At 35.9% G+C, this 14,684-nt stretch overlaps 1 protein-coding gene across 9 annotated transcripts in view; it reads right to left on the minus strand.

Moving 5' to 3' along the window:
* Positions 1-1,198: 1,198 nt before the first annotated feature.
* Positions 1,199-14,684, minus strand: part of ARFIP1 (ARF interacting protein 1) — a 45,213-nt gene continuing 31,727 nt past the window's right edge. For all 9 annotated transcript variants that reach the window (XM_075500456.1, XM_075500454.1, XM_075500453.1 and 6 more), the window contains 3 exons: positions 13,419-13,576; positions 10,235-10,409; positions 1,199-1,951 (listed from right to left, as the gene is read on the minus strand). In XM_075500456.1, the coding sequence (XP_075356571.1) occupies positions 1,796-1,951; positions 10,235-10,409; positions 13,419-13,576 (489 nt within the window). In that variant the 3' untranslated portion in view covers positions 1,199-1,795. The remainder of the gene's footprint in view (positions 1,952-10,234; positions 10,410-13,418; positions 13,577-14,684) is intronic.

The following is a 14,684-nucleotide window of genomic DNA, read 5'->3' on the forward strand; positions in this document are numbered from 1 at the left end:
CTAGCTCAACTGTACAGTTATACAGCTAACTTCTTTCTTGCACCATCATACCATACACATGCCAAGATTCAGAGACAGCGGAAGTCAACAGCTTCATAAAAGTTGTAAATGTAATGAAATTTCCTTTAAAAGTTTAAGTCAAGAACTGCATGTACTGAAAGATTTGTTTCACTATGAATTTACATTCAACTTGAACTTGCACAGTACTAAATCATCCTGAAATAAAACAGCATCAGTGTTACCACCTAGTACTGCTTTACCAGAAATTCTTGGGCAGGGGTGGCAACTCGGAAAAACAGGACTAAGCTTTCACTGCAGAAGCTGGGTTCTACTCTTAACCATCACAAGTCAAGGAAGTTTGACTGCAAACACCTTTAATATGAATACAAAATTCACAGAGGATATACATTCTGGGGGACATAAATGAACTATTACAAGAGATTCTGACAGAACAAAAACATAAAGAAGGCTCTGTCAGGCCAAGAATTTAATGAGGAATGATTAAAAAGTTTGATTTACAGTTACATTACAGTTGTGTTAAGCACTGAAAACTTTAAGAATGTCAGCTGAAAGGCATTTGAACATACAGTACATAAATCATACAATCCACACTGTTGTAAATAACATATTTGAAGTATTTCATTTTACTTAACAGAACACAAAGCAACATAACATGTGCAAATGAGGACTCCAATATATTGAATTTAAAATGTCTGATAAAATTGACATAGAATTTTACATTTAAGGACTACACGATTGATGGAGAAATTAAAAAAAGTATCCTCCATGTTACTCCCATTACCAAAGTATGCTTTTCAATTAAATAGAAAAACCATACTGGTCCAATTTCCTCTCTCAAAAGCATACATGTCCATGAAGGTTAACGAAAGCTTTAAGTTGCTCTAAGTGTAAAACAAAACAGCATTTACACAGTCTCCTTCCCCTTGTTGGGAATTGACAAACCATTATGTGAGAGGGTTCTTGGACTATGTACATTGGTGGAACATATTATCTTATAAAAAGGCACATACCTGTGATTTAAGGCTAGTACGGTATTTGTTTCATAGAGAAAGTAAAATTTTAAATGAAATTAGTACATTGCATGGTTGGCCTCACTCAGCAAACCACTTGGTGCAAAGCAAAAATGTGTGCTTAGAAGCCTCAGACTGACAGTGATTCTCGCTTTAGTGTTTTTCTGGGGTTTTTTTGAACCTATGATGGAAAGGTACATCTTTAAAAAAGGCATTTGCTACAATTCCACTAGTCAATGAACCACCTGCTACTGTTGCCTTATATGCAGATATCCCACATAGGACTTAAATTATTAATCTGCAAAATATTCTTTTAACTCTCTTCTTTTTAAAAGTCATATGAAAATTACTAAAGATGTTTTCTATATTCATCTATAAAATACCAGATGTTGGTACAAATCATGTAAACCTCCATTTGGAAATATTTTGACTAGCCACCAAAATGACCAGAAATCACAAACATCATTTGTCAGTGCAAATCTATAATAGTTTTCTTTCCCCTCCCTCCCTCCCTCATCCCAGTTACAGAAATAACCACCAACCTTCACATACAAAACGAGTGCTCTATATTTGAAATGACAGAAATTATGTTTGGTTAAAGTCACCCACTTTCCCATCAAATTCAGTTTTACAGTATTATAAAAGGGGAAAAAAATTAAAGCTGTCTGTGCAAGAATCACTACAACAGTCCTTCAACCCCAACCCTTAATTATTATCAGATTTAAAGATTTTAAGTTAACATTGGGTCCTCTTCTCTGATCCGATTACTGTTCTTCAAGCCAAGATGGGGCATCTGCTCCAGGAGTTTTCAATTTGATGTGGAACTGTTTAAGTGTCTGTTCAAGCTGCTTTTGATTCCCAGCAAAGTATGCCGCAATGGCATTGTGGAACAGAACAAGCTGATTGTGCAATACCTTCACCTGCAGGCAAGGACAGAGATAGGTTAAGAGGAGGAGGCAGATGTTAATATCATCACAGGTCAGTTAAAAAAAATAGGTGTGTTTGAGATGCTCAGACTTCATACAGGTTTATTTAATAAAAGTTTAAAAATACAAATACAAAATGCAAATACAAAATTCTTTAACATTGAAGTGATTTAGAGTTTTCATAAAGTGTGGTTAACAGTCAATACCAAGTCAGTATGCATGGATCAAAAGCAATTCACTAAACAGCATAATGTTATCAAATATCAAACACTTGATTACAAGTACTCGATTCCTTGAAATAAGATGCCAAAGATCTGTTTAATATACCTACCTAAAGGCCAAACAGAATTCCCTGAAACAGTACATGACAAATGCATTATCTAAGTATACAGTTCATTTATTTGCCCCCCTTGCAGGGAGTTGCTGTTTTCCAGCTCACCTATACCTAAGTCAAATGAAACTGATGTTCTTTTCCCAGCAATATTTCTTGCTCATCTCCTGTAACACAGGATTATTGACAGCACTTGGTCAGTATCTTGACTATAACATTTGTGCAAAGTAGTAATGAAACACACAGGTCGTAGCAGTAATCAAAACTTGGGGAGAAGAGCACAAGAGCAGCTGGAAGGCATCACCGTTTTTCTCTTCGAGTCTAGTCTATGATGACAAGCTATAGCACTGATGAAATCAAGGTTAAACAAATGTTACATTTTCATCCTAGCACACCAGTAAACCTGAAGTTGTGAATGATGAACAGTAGTATGCTGGAAAAGGCATCTGTCCAGTTTCTCCTGCAGCCAAAACTTGTCCTTTTTGTTCTTGAGTGTACTCTCAGCCCAGCACAACCTTACTCTTGTGTCAGAGCCCGAATCCCTAAGGTGGTGGCCCTGTGCCTGTTTTCAGCCTAGAAGACCTTAAGCCCAATAGCATTTAGCCAACACAGAAGAGAACAGAGGAACAGAGTGGCTGACAGAGCTCAAAGGGAGGACGCAGTAAGCAGCAGATTTAGCTTTCTCTGCTCAAATTTTGGATCGCTACCCCATTTGTCAGCACAATCCACAAGGGAAAGTCTACTCCTGTCATATAGCAAGCAAAACTGTCCTTGGGCCAGGTTTGGCCTATGCCTACCAGTTGGCCATGCCTGTTTCAACAGGTTATCTGGCTAACATGCTTTTCTGAAATGCATGCAACTCAATACAGAGATACTTTATTGCCTTAATTTAAGAAAGGATCTCAAATTAAAAAAACACAACATGTATTAGACATGCTATTACAAAGAGTGTAACATTCACACTATTACACAGAAATGTAATAATATACTTTTAAAATAAAATACTTCGAGAAAAAAGGGGCTGAACATGTGTGCGTGTGCACGCACGCATACTGGTGTATATAAAAGTTTCAGCACTAAAAGTTGAAATTTCTTTTATGGTATAAAACAATTTTTTTTTTTTACTGAATAGTCTCATTTCATGAATTAAGTTTTGCCCACAAACTGACAACTGTACAGACTTTAGTATCCTACTTAAGTGATAACTTCTCTTTGGTGACCCAAATTTTGGTCTAAATTGCTCTGACAGTTTGAAAACTGGTATTCCTGTGTTTTCTCCCCTAAAAATTCAGGCTAATTTAAACTTAATACATATGAAATAATGGCTTTTTGCCTCATCAACAGTGTAAAATGGTAGGTTCTTCCATCAAAAAGCTCTCCAAAAAGAAACATGAGAGAGGCGGCATGGTTAGAAAGGAGTCTGCAGTACACATTGTATCTTGGGACAATGTTTTTTTCATTTACAATAGAAGACTTCAAATTCATGAGGTACAGACATTTTAATATTTAGGCAATGTAGAATATAGCTAACTACACTTGTTCAACAAACTTACAGTTCAGCTTTTCAGAGTCATGAAAGATGGCCTCTTTCAGTTTGTGTGGGAATAGAATTATATAGGCATATTTTTTGTATCTATAAAAATCTGTATTTTCATCCCAAAAATATTAAGTCATACAAGTGGAAAATGTCACAACAATATCAAGAGTTTGCTTTTGAAAGTTGAGAGCAAAAAATTTAGCAAGTACAGTTTTTCTTGAGCAGATTTGTTCATCATTGACAAGCAAGGTTTCAGACAGTCCAAGCTAGTTCTAGCACATTAATAAAATGCTACAAGAGTTTTATTCCTACTGTTTATAGGAACTCAAATAAAACAAGGATAATTAATCCACCCTCCCAGCCCAAGTTCATGAATTTGAGGCCAAATTTGGTACTTTGTTAGGGTAGCTTTTTAACACAAAGCTTTTCTGAAGTGCCCTGAAACCTTCTGATAATTTCATAAATTCAGTCAGACCTAGACTCAAGTATATGTGCACACGCACAGAGAGGCAGGAATTGACAGTGTAGAGGCAGATGATTTGGACTGAAAAAGTGTTTTGTTTTGGTGGGGTTTTTGGAACTACCAGAGCTACCCCACTGTATGAGGTTCTATCCCCAAGCCAGAGCTACCTCATTGTGGTATAAATTGTGATTGTTATCAAACTGGTTGCAGAGGTTCAAGATGTTACAATTTCTACTCTCCTCCTTCAGAAGCCGATTGCTAAGTGAATCCCAAAAGTGATGGTGGGATCTTCTTACACATAGCTTCATTCAGGCAACTTTAAGATTAAATTTCTAGAAAAAGACCACTTAAACTGTCTGACACTGTACAAAGAAGCTCTACTATGAAGCAGCAGCCAGCTAAGAGAAAAAAAGCTGTAACATTTCAAATCACCTGATGTCCACTGCAAAAACACCTGCAATCACAGGTAAGAACTGGACAACAAATATTCACTTAAAGCCAAGTTCAAACCTAGCCAGTTTTCCCATGAAAGAATCTCAGCCTTGCCCACTCCTGTATCCAGCCATTGATTCCTACTGTGTTTCACCTTAGCCCTCTGTTGGCAAAACATTCATGCAGTTATGCAGTCAGTTGGATCAGGGAACAGATCTAGATTAAAACTAACCAGACAACAACATATTTGCTTTAACCTGGATCAGTTCCCCAATCTGATTCTCCGCACAGCTGCAAAAACACTTTTGCAAGCACAACAGAAGGCAATGTGGGGGAAGGGGGATAGAGGATGAAGGGACCACTTCTTTTTTTGCAGCAAAGCCTTGAAGTGACTGTCAGGCTACAGTGTGAAAGGCCAACTCGTGAGCACTGAGCTGTAGCACCTATTCCAGTGAAAGAGCATTTGAAGATTTGCCTTTCAATAAAAGAATGTTAATGGTATACTGCTAAAATACAGGTTACAGTGTATGACTAGCATGCCTGTCAAAAAGCCATCATGTTTTACAATTGAACATCATTTAAAATCATTGTTCCTTGTTAATTAACTACATACACCTATTTGTTCCTAATTACGAGCAAAGTAAGCACTCCATAATAGACTTGGCAAACTTAAGTCTCAAAACAAAACTGAACTTTGTGAATAAGCATAAAAACTGGGCATGCCCTAAGACGACTTAAGTTCCATATACAGAAGATACTGTGGGTTGGATTTGAGTTTTCACATTTCCTCTGGATGCTCTTAACATCTCATTTCTTTTTAAGTATTGTCCTCTTCCCCCCACCTCCCTCTGAACACCATATTTTCCGTGGCTAATTAAGTATAGATTTCTTTACATCCTCCTCATTCAGACTGTTTCAACCATCTCAATGACCAAAAAGTCTACCCCCATTGTAATCTTTCTGTCAGTTTGTACCTCCTCACAACTCTGATAATCCTTTCCCCTAGCTATCTTTATTTGAAGTTACTTGGTCTAAACAGTTATGTCATCTGGGTTTCCATTAGATTGCATATTGCTTTCAGTTGTAGAAGCAAGCATTTAAACATCAAACTCCTGAAGTACAACTCTCAGAATTGCATTCAATTTCTTTCTTTACAGGAAGATTTGACCTTTCTCAAGTGCATACATGAACAACAGTTTTCCCTTTCTCAAAAAAACAATGACTTTTCAAAAGTTTTTCAGTGGCAGAAATCTTTAAACTAAGAACAGGCCACCATCCTTACTGAAAAAAAAAATTAACTATTTGTAAGCTACAGATTTTGATTGCAGCTATTCTTATACTCATTACCCAACGCCACAAACTTCTACAGAACTCTGCCAGCTAGGGATAGCACCAATAAAACTCTGCAGCAACATAAAAAAAATCAGTTCTAACTTCAAGATCTAACGCTATAATGAAAGTGAATAGAAGTCTTCTATATCTTGGTTTTACAGACAGAAACTTGCAATCCCAGCTTTACTGTAATTCAGTTCTCTGAACCTTTGGGGGCTTTTAATTGAAATATTAACATACGAACACACAAGAGGCACAAAGAGACTGCAACCACATGATGCCTTTTTTCCCCTAAACATAGGGCCAGCTAGATTATCACTGTTTGGTGACATTTGCAGCAACACAGACCAACCAGAGCCCACTAGCCAGTTAAAATGGCTTTATAGTTCCTTTGCAGTGACCTCCCATTTTGCCCTGCTCTCCTCATATGTCAGGCTTAACCAAATATGGGACAAAACTTTTGAGTGGGAACATAACTGAGTGCATCTAGTGGAGGTACATTTACAAAGGAATATCTAGGATTCTGTTTTGACATTAATTTGTCAGGCAAAAATATACAATTTTTTTTTTTTTTAAATGTTTAACATTGGTCAGACTGTAAAAAAATATTTATTGGGAGATAATCATGAACTGATTTACCTAATCTAAAATTAAACCCTAAATTGCTTAATTGCTTTGCTATGGTAAGGTTTCATTACACAATTCTGTTTGCAACACAGAAGTGATAACAACAACTAAGCTTGAGACTACACTGTACTACTTCCTGTATCAATATATACAAGACTTGAAGCCAAAAGGTTTACAATCTACAACAGAAAAATTATATGGTTACCATACCATTTTCTTACCTAAAAAGGCTTCTCTAATTAGACTCAGAACAAATATTAATTCACATCTGGATTCAGCACCATGACAATATGTATTAATAAAGTTGATGATTAGAGATTTGCATGTTCTAGTGTACTGTAAGATGAGTCTGGCAGAGGCCATGCCTTGATATAGCTGCTCAAATACTAACCCTCATTTGTCTTGTATGCAATATGCCTGCAACAACACAGGCTTTCTAAAACAGGCTACAAAAAGGCCCTTTGTGAGAGACTGAGTAAAACCAGTATTTTGTCCGTCTGATCTCCCTTTATTTTGATCTCCCATTCTATTAAACGGGCACCAACACAGTCCTGGGGATAGAGACACAAAACGGCAAGTTCCTGTTACCAAGGATATAGTATCAGTATAACCAGTAAAATTCCCTCCCCGGGACTACTGTAACAGCTTAACAATATCAAAATCACCCTTCCACTTGGGAGTTCAACATCATATATGGTCTCCAGTTTAAGCCATCTCCTAAACAGGGCACTACTACCACAGCTGAAGCAGCTGAGTTAGACACACTCATACAGCTGTACCCATTGTGCTCTCCTTTCTTTCTTCTCCTTCATGTTAGGCACATGCTGTACTTATAGATGTTTAAATTAGGATGGATCATAGCAGTTATCACGTACCTTTGGAAAATGTAGAACATCTGAGATTATTAAATCTAACTGAAGTTAAAATCTAGTTCCTATACTGACTGATCCTATACTTACTGAGTTAGTAATCCTTTAAAATATGAAAAGTAATTGACTTCAGGGCAGTCACATACACTTTATATGCAGCTAAAAATTAAAAGTAATGTTTATAATGGTTATATAGTTGTCTGGCAAATCAGTTGTGCATTCCAATTTCTTAATACTAGCTGCAGGACAAGTATGAGGTCTAACAGGAGCTGCCCTCCACTGACATTAATAAAAAAAGCGGTTGACACCAGAAAAAGGAATAAAGATGTCAGATTGGTAAAAACATCATCTCTCAGATAACCACTGCCTCCCACTACACCCTAGGAAGCATTCTGGGCAGCAGCAGAACAAAAACTATCAGAGACATATGCAAGCTGGAAAAAAAAGTGCTCCTGAAATGAAAATTTAGGATTAGGATTAAGATTACATATTGTTTACTACAGAGAATCCTATACAATAAATAGAAAACACCAAAGTAAAGCTTACCTGAGTAAAGCTGTCAGTAGATAATCATATTTAAGCCAGTATTTGACTGTAAAGGAAGTGCTTTCTATGGCTTATTTGGGAACAAAATTACAAACACCCTTCAGTAAATATTTTGACATCTGTAGTGTCAAAACTGAGAAGTGTCAACCATTGATAAAAAGGCTTAAGTATGTGAAAGTCCCCTCTGTATTAATCTAAAAGAAAAGGCAGGAAGGAAAAAACAATCTCTTTCCAAAACAAAATTTGTAGGCTGTGACTGCTAACAGGATGCTTGATCTAATTCAAGACTGTCACTAGGAAGACAACTTCATCAGTGTTCCCTAAATTATCTAATTTAGTTTTTTTAAAAAATATGGAAACTTTTTTGTACAAGATGGAAATAAAATGCTTTTACTCTGAAGCTTTCCTATCTGTATAAGCACAAATTGATCAGTCTGCTATATAGTTAATGCAAACCAAGAGGAAGCAGGGCAAGTGCTATTTTCAACCAATTTGAAGTTAAACGTCAGAATTCCTGTACAAATATGAGCTGGAAGGATCAAACAATTTCAAGAGAAGTACATTATATTAGTAGCAAACAACTTACTTGAAGATGAAAACAAAGGGGAAAAAAAGACACACCTTCAGTATACCCATTTTCAACGTTGCATAGTTTTAAAATTCAGTTTTTATGAGTATTTTCTAATTTAAGCAGAAGTATCAGCATTTAGATTAGACTTCAGCTTGTTCAAGAAAATTAATTTCAATATGGATTTTTTCCATTGGAAAGTTAATGGGCTACAAGTTCAGCAAAAACAACAAATGAAAGTCAGGGCAATACCAGTTTTTAATCATCTGATGATCTGGTTCATCAACTCTTAACGTGCTAAATGGCTATGTGATTCCAGACCCCTGGTCCTAATGCAAATGCCTATATAAAGTAACAGTGCTCAGGAGCTACATTTTTAGCATATATGGTTTTGGAAACCAAAATGTATGTTGATTTTCTCCACTTTTTTTTCTTCTCATGTGTTGACAGTTCATGGTTTTTTTTCCTGTCTTCCACCTTTATTCTGAGTAGCTGATGCAACTGCATATATGATAATATATTCAAGAATTCAGAATAATAATCAGTTTTAATTGGTTTAGCTTGTCCCCATGATTTTCCCTTAAAGTTTCCTCCTACCATGGAAGAAGCATGGTTTGCTACTGTTGTCATTTGGGGCCACTCCTGTATTCTCTTGACAGGCAGTTGTTACCTCCGTTCAGATCTTTAAAATATATGAATTAACCCATACTGAAAATGTTAATCCACTGGTAGACATGGACAAACTGACAAACTACTATCTTTTATGTAAGTTTTGATCATATTTTCCTCCCTCTGAAGACACAGGAAATATAGTCACAGATGATATAACCATTTCATTTACTATGAGTATGAACAAAAATCAGATCTTGAAAGACCATAATTTTTACACCTAATTAGAAACAATTTAGAAAGACTTGTTTATCAAAGAAAGCACAGTTTAAAAGTGTGTTCTGTATGGCAATTCTATTTTTGCCTGGTAGACAGAATAAGACAGGTAAGAATCCCATCATTAAGAGGGTATAGATAAAATAGTATGGTTGGAATAAACACATTATGGGGGAAAAAACCTTCAAACCAACAGTTCGAGAGCCCTGTTTAGAATTAAGTTGTATTTCTCAGTTCAAGTTATTAAAGAAAGCTTAATTTTCAAGAAGCCTCTTCACAGTTCTCTCACTTTCTTTGTGCATATCCTCCATGACAGTGTTGTCAAACATAAGTATTACTTTGAATCTTAAATCAGTAGTTGTATGACTCATTTAACCATTAAATGCAGTAAACTGGGAAAGTAATGCTTTTCCAAACTTGAAACCTCCCATATCAACAAGAAACTTACTACCCTAATGTTTGCCATTTGCAGCTGGAGCAGCTTGATTAGGGACTTTTAAGGTTGTCTACTCTAAAACTGTGTCCTCTGGTGATACAGCAAAAACTCAGAAAATTCAGCTTATTTTCTTTGCTCGCTCTACTTTTAAATTAAGATACATTTTAAGATCTAACAGCAAAAGTATTTCTAGCAAAGCAGAAACTTACAGGACAAAACTCCTAAACATAATATCAGAAGTTGTAGCTTACCTTATTTTCTTCCAAAAATTTCAATTTGATAGATACATCATTACGCATTTTGTCATATTTCTCTTTATGCACTTGAAACACTTGTTGTGATTGTTCAATCTTTGGCAAAGTGTTTGCATCACGAGGACCAAGATTCAGCTCTTCTAGGTCTGTTCGATAGGCATCATATTCAATCCTGAGAAGAAAGAGGAGGAGGGGAAAAAAAATCTAAAGGCAAAGTGTCTCAAAACAGACCTCACATGTAGGGCCAAGTACAATAGAAGATGAACAAAACAGTCAAGTATGGGAAAAATAAAAAACCTGGGCAAGTTTTTTTTCCCCCTCCTCCTATTCATCAAGCAAAAACACCCTGAAGTACATTGCATAAAGCTGTCCCAATACCCTCCTACTTCTGTTCCTGTCTCAGCCACATGCTCCCAACTCTCTGTTTTGTGCTGGCTTCAGTGGTCAGAGCCTTTCCTGGGCCATCTCAGCTGATTAACCCAGATAAAGCTAGTATCTGTTTTTTTCAGGCTATTCTTCTGCTGTCGAATCAGTTCAGTGAAGAGTTTGTGTAGAGAGCAAGAGAAGCACCTAGTGCAGGACATCCCCTTTAACTAGATGTTTGAGCAACAGCTCACTTCTACCAAACTCTGTCCCAATGCTTTTTCAGCATGCTCTCAGCTTCTCTGTATGCATTAATTGGAACAGCTTTATAGTTCTTCCACAAATAGTTTTGCGAGAACTTGTCTGCCCTATGGATAAACAGGCTGCAAAAAGATGATGCATTATTTATACTCTACTGAGCACCTATCTTATTTTCCTAGGGAAGTCAGACTCTCTGGATCAATACCACCACTGAAGGAGATAAGGGAAGAAAGACAGAACGTTAAGACTAACAGCCAGGTAAGCATTTAAGCTAACTCTGCACCAAAGGTATATATCCCACTTCTAGATAAGACAGATGAAAAGTATTTTCTCATTTACTCATGTTCTCTCCAAATTATCTATCCTGGATACTGCTAGCAAAACCAGAATTGATGTAATGGTATAAGATCTTGCCTGTAGATACCTGCCAATGTTTTAATTGAATGAACTAGTCTTCATATACCACTATTTATTAAAACAGTTATAAACCTCCTTGATATCCTTCCATATTAGGGTGCACCATTTTATTACATGAATAGAGATGGACCAGTCATACCTTCTTTCTCATTTTAATGGAAAAAATCAAAATGTCTTAAAAGTATTTAATACAGAAGTAAGTTTGAATATTCAGTTTTGTCTTCAAAAAATTAAGTAATTTTTTTTTTCAAGAAAGTTTATTTAAGTTAAGCTTTCTATTCATCAACGTATAGCATTTATAAGTGGGAAAAGCACCTGTGGAATGTTAGTAATTTAAAGATTGTATCACTAAATTAATCTTCTGCTTTCCAGTGTTACATACCAGTCTACCAAACACTGGATCCTTGCCAGATAAACTATTTTTATATTTTGAAACATTATTGCAAGTGGATGAGACAAATGTAGTAAAAACCTCTAACTTTTTTCTTCTTCCTCTTATGCAACATGCTCCTTTGTTGACAGCCATCTAGCACTTTGACCAGGTAAAGCAACAGACAATAGCCAGAAATCACTCCAGGGTCATGGGCAGTCCTGCCCAAAGCCTCACTCTTCCTTCCATACTACTTTGTAGCTTTCAAATAATGGAACCTAGCATATCAGCATGTGATAGATACCAATTTTAATGGAACAAACCAACCTGTTTCTGGCTTTTCAAACATGCTTTCTCACAAACAGACATTTCTAAAACTGGAAACAAAACAGGATTAAAAACTGGTTATAAAAAACAACTTTTCAGTTGGTATAACTGCTCCAAAATAAATGCAACATTTTCATAGGTAAAAGGAGTTATCATATTCACAGGGCTCTTTCCGATTCTCGTTGCCACTATGATTCAGGCTTTATTTAAATAATTTATGACTTCATTCCAAAAAGGAAACAAACCAATACAGAGTTCATAGAAGAGGGGAACAGATGAATGCTGAAGTGCAACTAGGGACTGGGAAGAAGTAGTACAGGAATAAATGTGACCTATTTTCACATTGCAAAATGATAGACTGGCTATGTAAGCAAAGAACCTTTGTAATTTATTGGCCTTATTGAAATGGCAAAATACTTGATATCTTTAATGAACAGAAAAGGAAAGTAATAAAGGTATTTCAGGAGAGAAGAGCCATATATTGAAAATGACTGGCAAGAACAATGTTAGCAGATGTATTTTGTATAAATTTTCAAGGGGATACCTGGAAAACATGTGAACCGATTTTTAAAAAAATAATATAAAAATTAAAGCAATACTTTAAATTCAGATTAATTCTGCCTTTCATGCATTTTGAAAGTTTACCTAAATATCTAAACAATAACTTACTATTTTGCTTATAAATAAAGCATTAGAACAGAACAATGAAAAAAAGGGGGGGGGGGAGAACTTCAAAACTCAAGCAGTTTGCAATTTTTTAACCTAAAAAAAAGGTAAAAATCACAAAAAATAATAGGCATAAACTACATCCTTTGGCAAATTAAAGAAACATACTTTATCCTAGTAAGTGAAAGAAAGTCAAAACGGAACCAAGCATCAGAAAGGACCACAAGTCCAAACCCTGGCAGGAGAAGGGAACCTGGCTTTAGACTACTATGCCATATCTGAAAGTAACCTTCTCCAGGGCAGGAAACTCATTATCTACTGCTAGATATTATTCACTCATTAAGAAATTTCATTTTCCCCTTTCTGACCTAGCCTGCAACATCTGCATAAAAATTGAAGTGTGACTTGCACATATTGTGCATCAACAGAAGCACAAGATTAAATGTTTTTCAGTCAAAGAAATTATTTCACCTATTACAACACAGCTAAATAAAAGGATTACTCTTGCACTGCTACATTGCTTAGAAAGCCACCTTAATCTAGCAGGCAGAAAAAAATAGCTAAAATTACTCTTAGATATAGAGCTAACAAGTAAAGAAGAACATTTACAAAACATTTGAAGATACAGGCAATGAGGCAGTTAACTGTAAATCCTAATGATATGAGAGTTGTGTTATAAGGTTTTTATCTGACAGGTTAGTCCCTCACAAGGACTAAGCAAAGTCTGTTTCCTGAAGATTAGTTTGTAATGAAAATAGCTAGACATAAAATAGCTACCTGGCACTTTCATACTGTTTCACAGTCAATAATGTATCCTCAATTGTTTTATTCACCAATGTATTCACACTGGCAATAAAAAAGTTAATAGCCCCAAGAAGAGTTTCTCCATTTTTAGCTAGAAGTTTCTGCGTATCTGCATTGTAGCCAAACTCCTCCTATAAACAAAAAGCAGAGAAAACAGAACTGTAGATCATTTAAAATCATAACATTCATCAGCAACTACATAAAAAAATACAAACACACAGATGTGGAAGTTCTGTCACTTCTGTTTGGGTACGGTTACGATTAAACAGATATGATTTCAATACAATATTCAGTTCACAGTTTTTATGAAATCTCTCTAACGTCAGTAAAACATGTTTTACAATTTTGTTACCACGCATGATGTTAAATCCTATTTTATAATGTGATTTTTCTGCACGCAGAAGTCTTGAACATTACTTAAAAGTAAGTGCTAATGTAATCTTTACGTTGTCATTCAGCAGGGTTTTAATCCAGCGTCTCTCATGTGGTTGTCTAGGTAATGCTTTAATACCAACAGAGACACCACTACATTAAATACAGTCATATAACTAAATTCACAAGGGCACACAGCATTAATTAGCTATTAAGTTTTATTCTTTCATTCTGGAAAAGAGCACTGCAAAAAACCCCAACATCTATCACAGTTTAATAGGCTGTAAATAATTGAAGAGCAGAGCATTATAATGGATAGCAAATAAAAATTGTAATGTAGATCAGCCATAAATTTTAAAGGGACAAGGGTGAAATTATTTCCAAGGCATTTCAGTCACATTTGGATATATGTTTGTTCATGTCTTTTTGTTAACAGCAGCGTAAGCCCTGACCAAGGCTGCAAAGATTTTCCTAATGCATGGATGCCAAACGAGTCCAATTATTATATTTATGTCATCCATATGGCATCTTCATATTCTGCAGATGGGAGTTCTCACAAAAGAGTACAATCTCTGGTTGTAATGGCTGTAAAACACACTAGGTTCATATTTGGAACTTGGTCTTTTTAGGCTTGCATACTGCCAACAACTGACTCAGAAGTGCTGTATTCTCCCAGTTCCCTTTCATCTGTCTAGAACATGAACACCAAAGCCAAATGGTATTTCACAGTAACATTAACAACTTCATGAGGGTAAGGGCAATGGGCACTAGTAAGGGAAGAATCCTCTAGAAAAGGAGGTGCAGTGGAAGTGAGCAAACTGAAGGAGAAGGAAAAAAAGGAAGAGAACTTAACGCAAGTTTTTATGA

This window comes from Mycteria americana, chromosome 4 (assembly GCF_035582795.1).
Source record: "Mycteria americana isolate JAX WOST 10 ecotype Jacksonville Zoo and Gardens chromosome 4, USCA_MyAme_1.0, whole genome shotgun sequence".
Lineage (NCBI taxonomy): Eukaryota > Metazoa > Chordata > Aves > Ciconiiformes > Ciconiidae > Mycteria > Mycteria americana.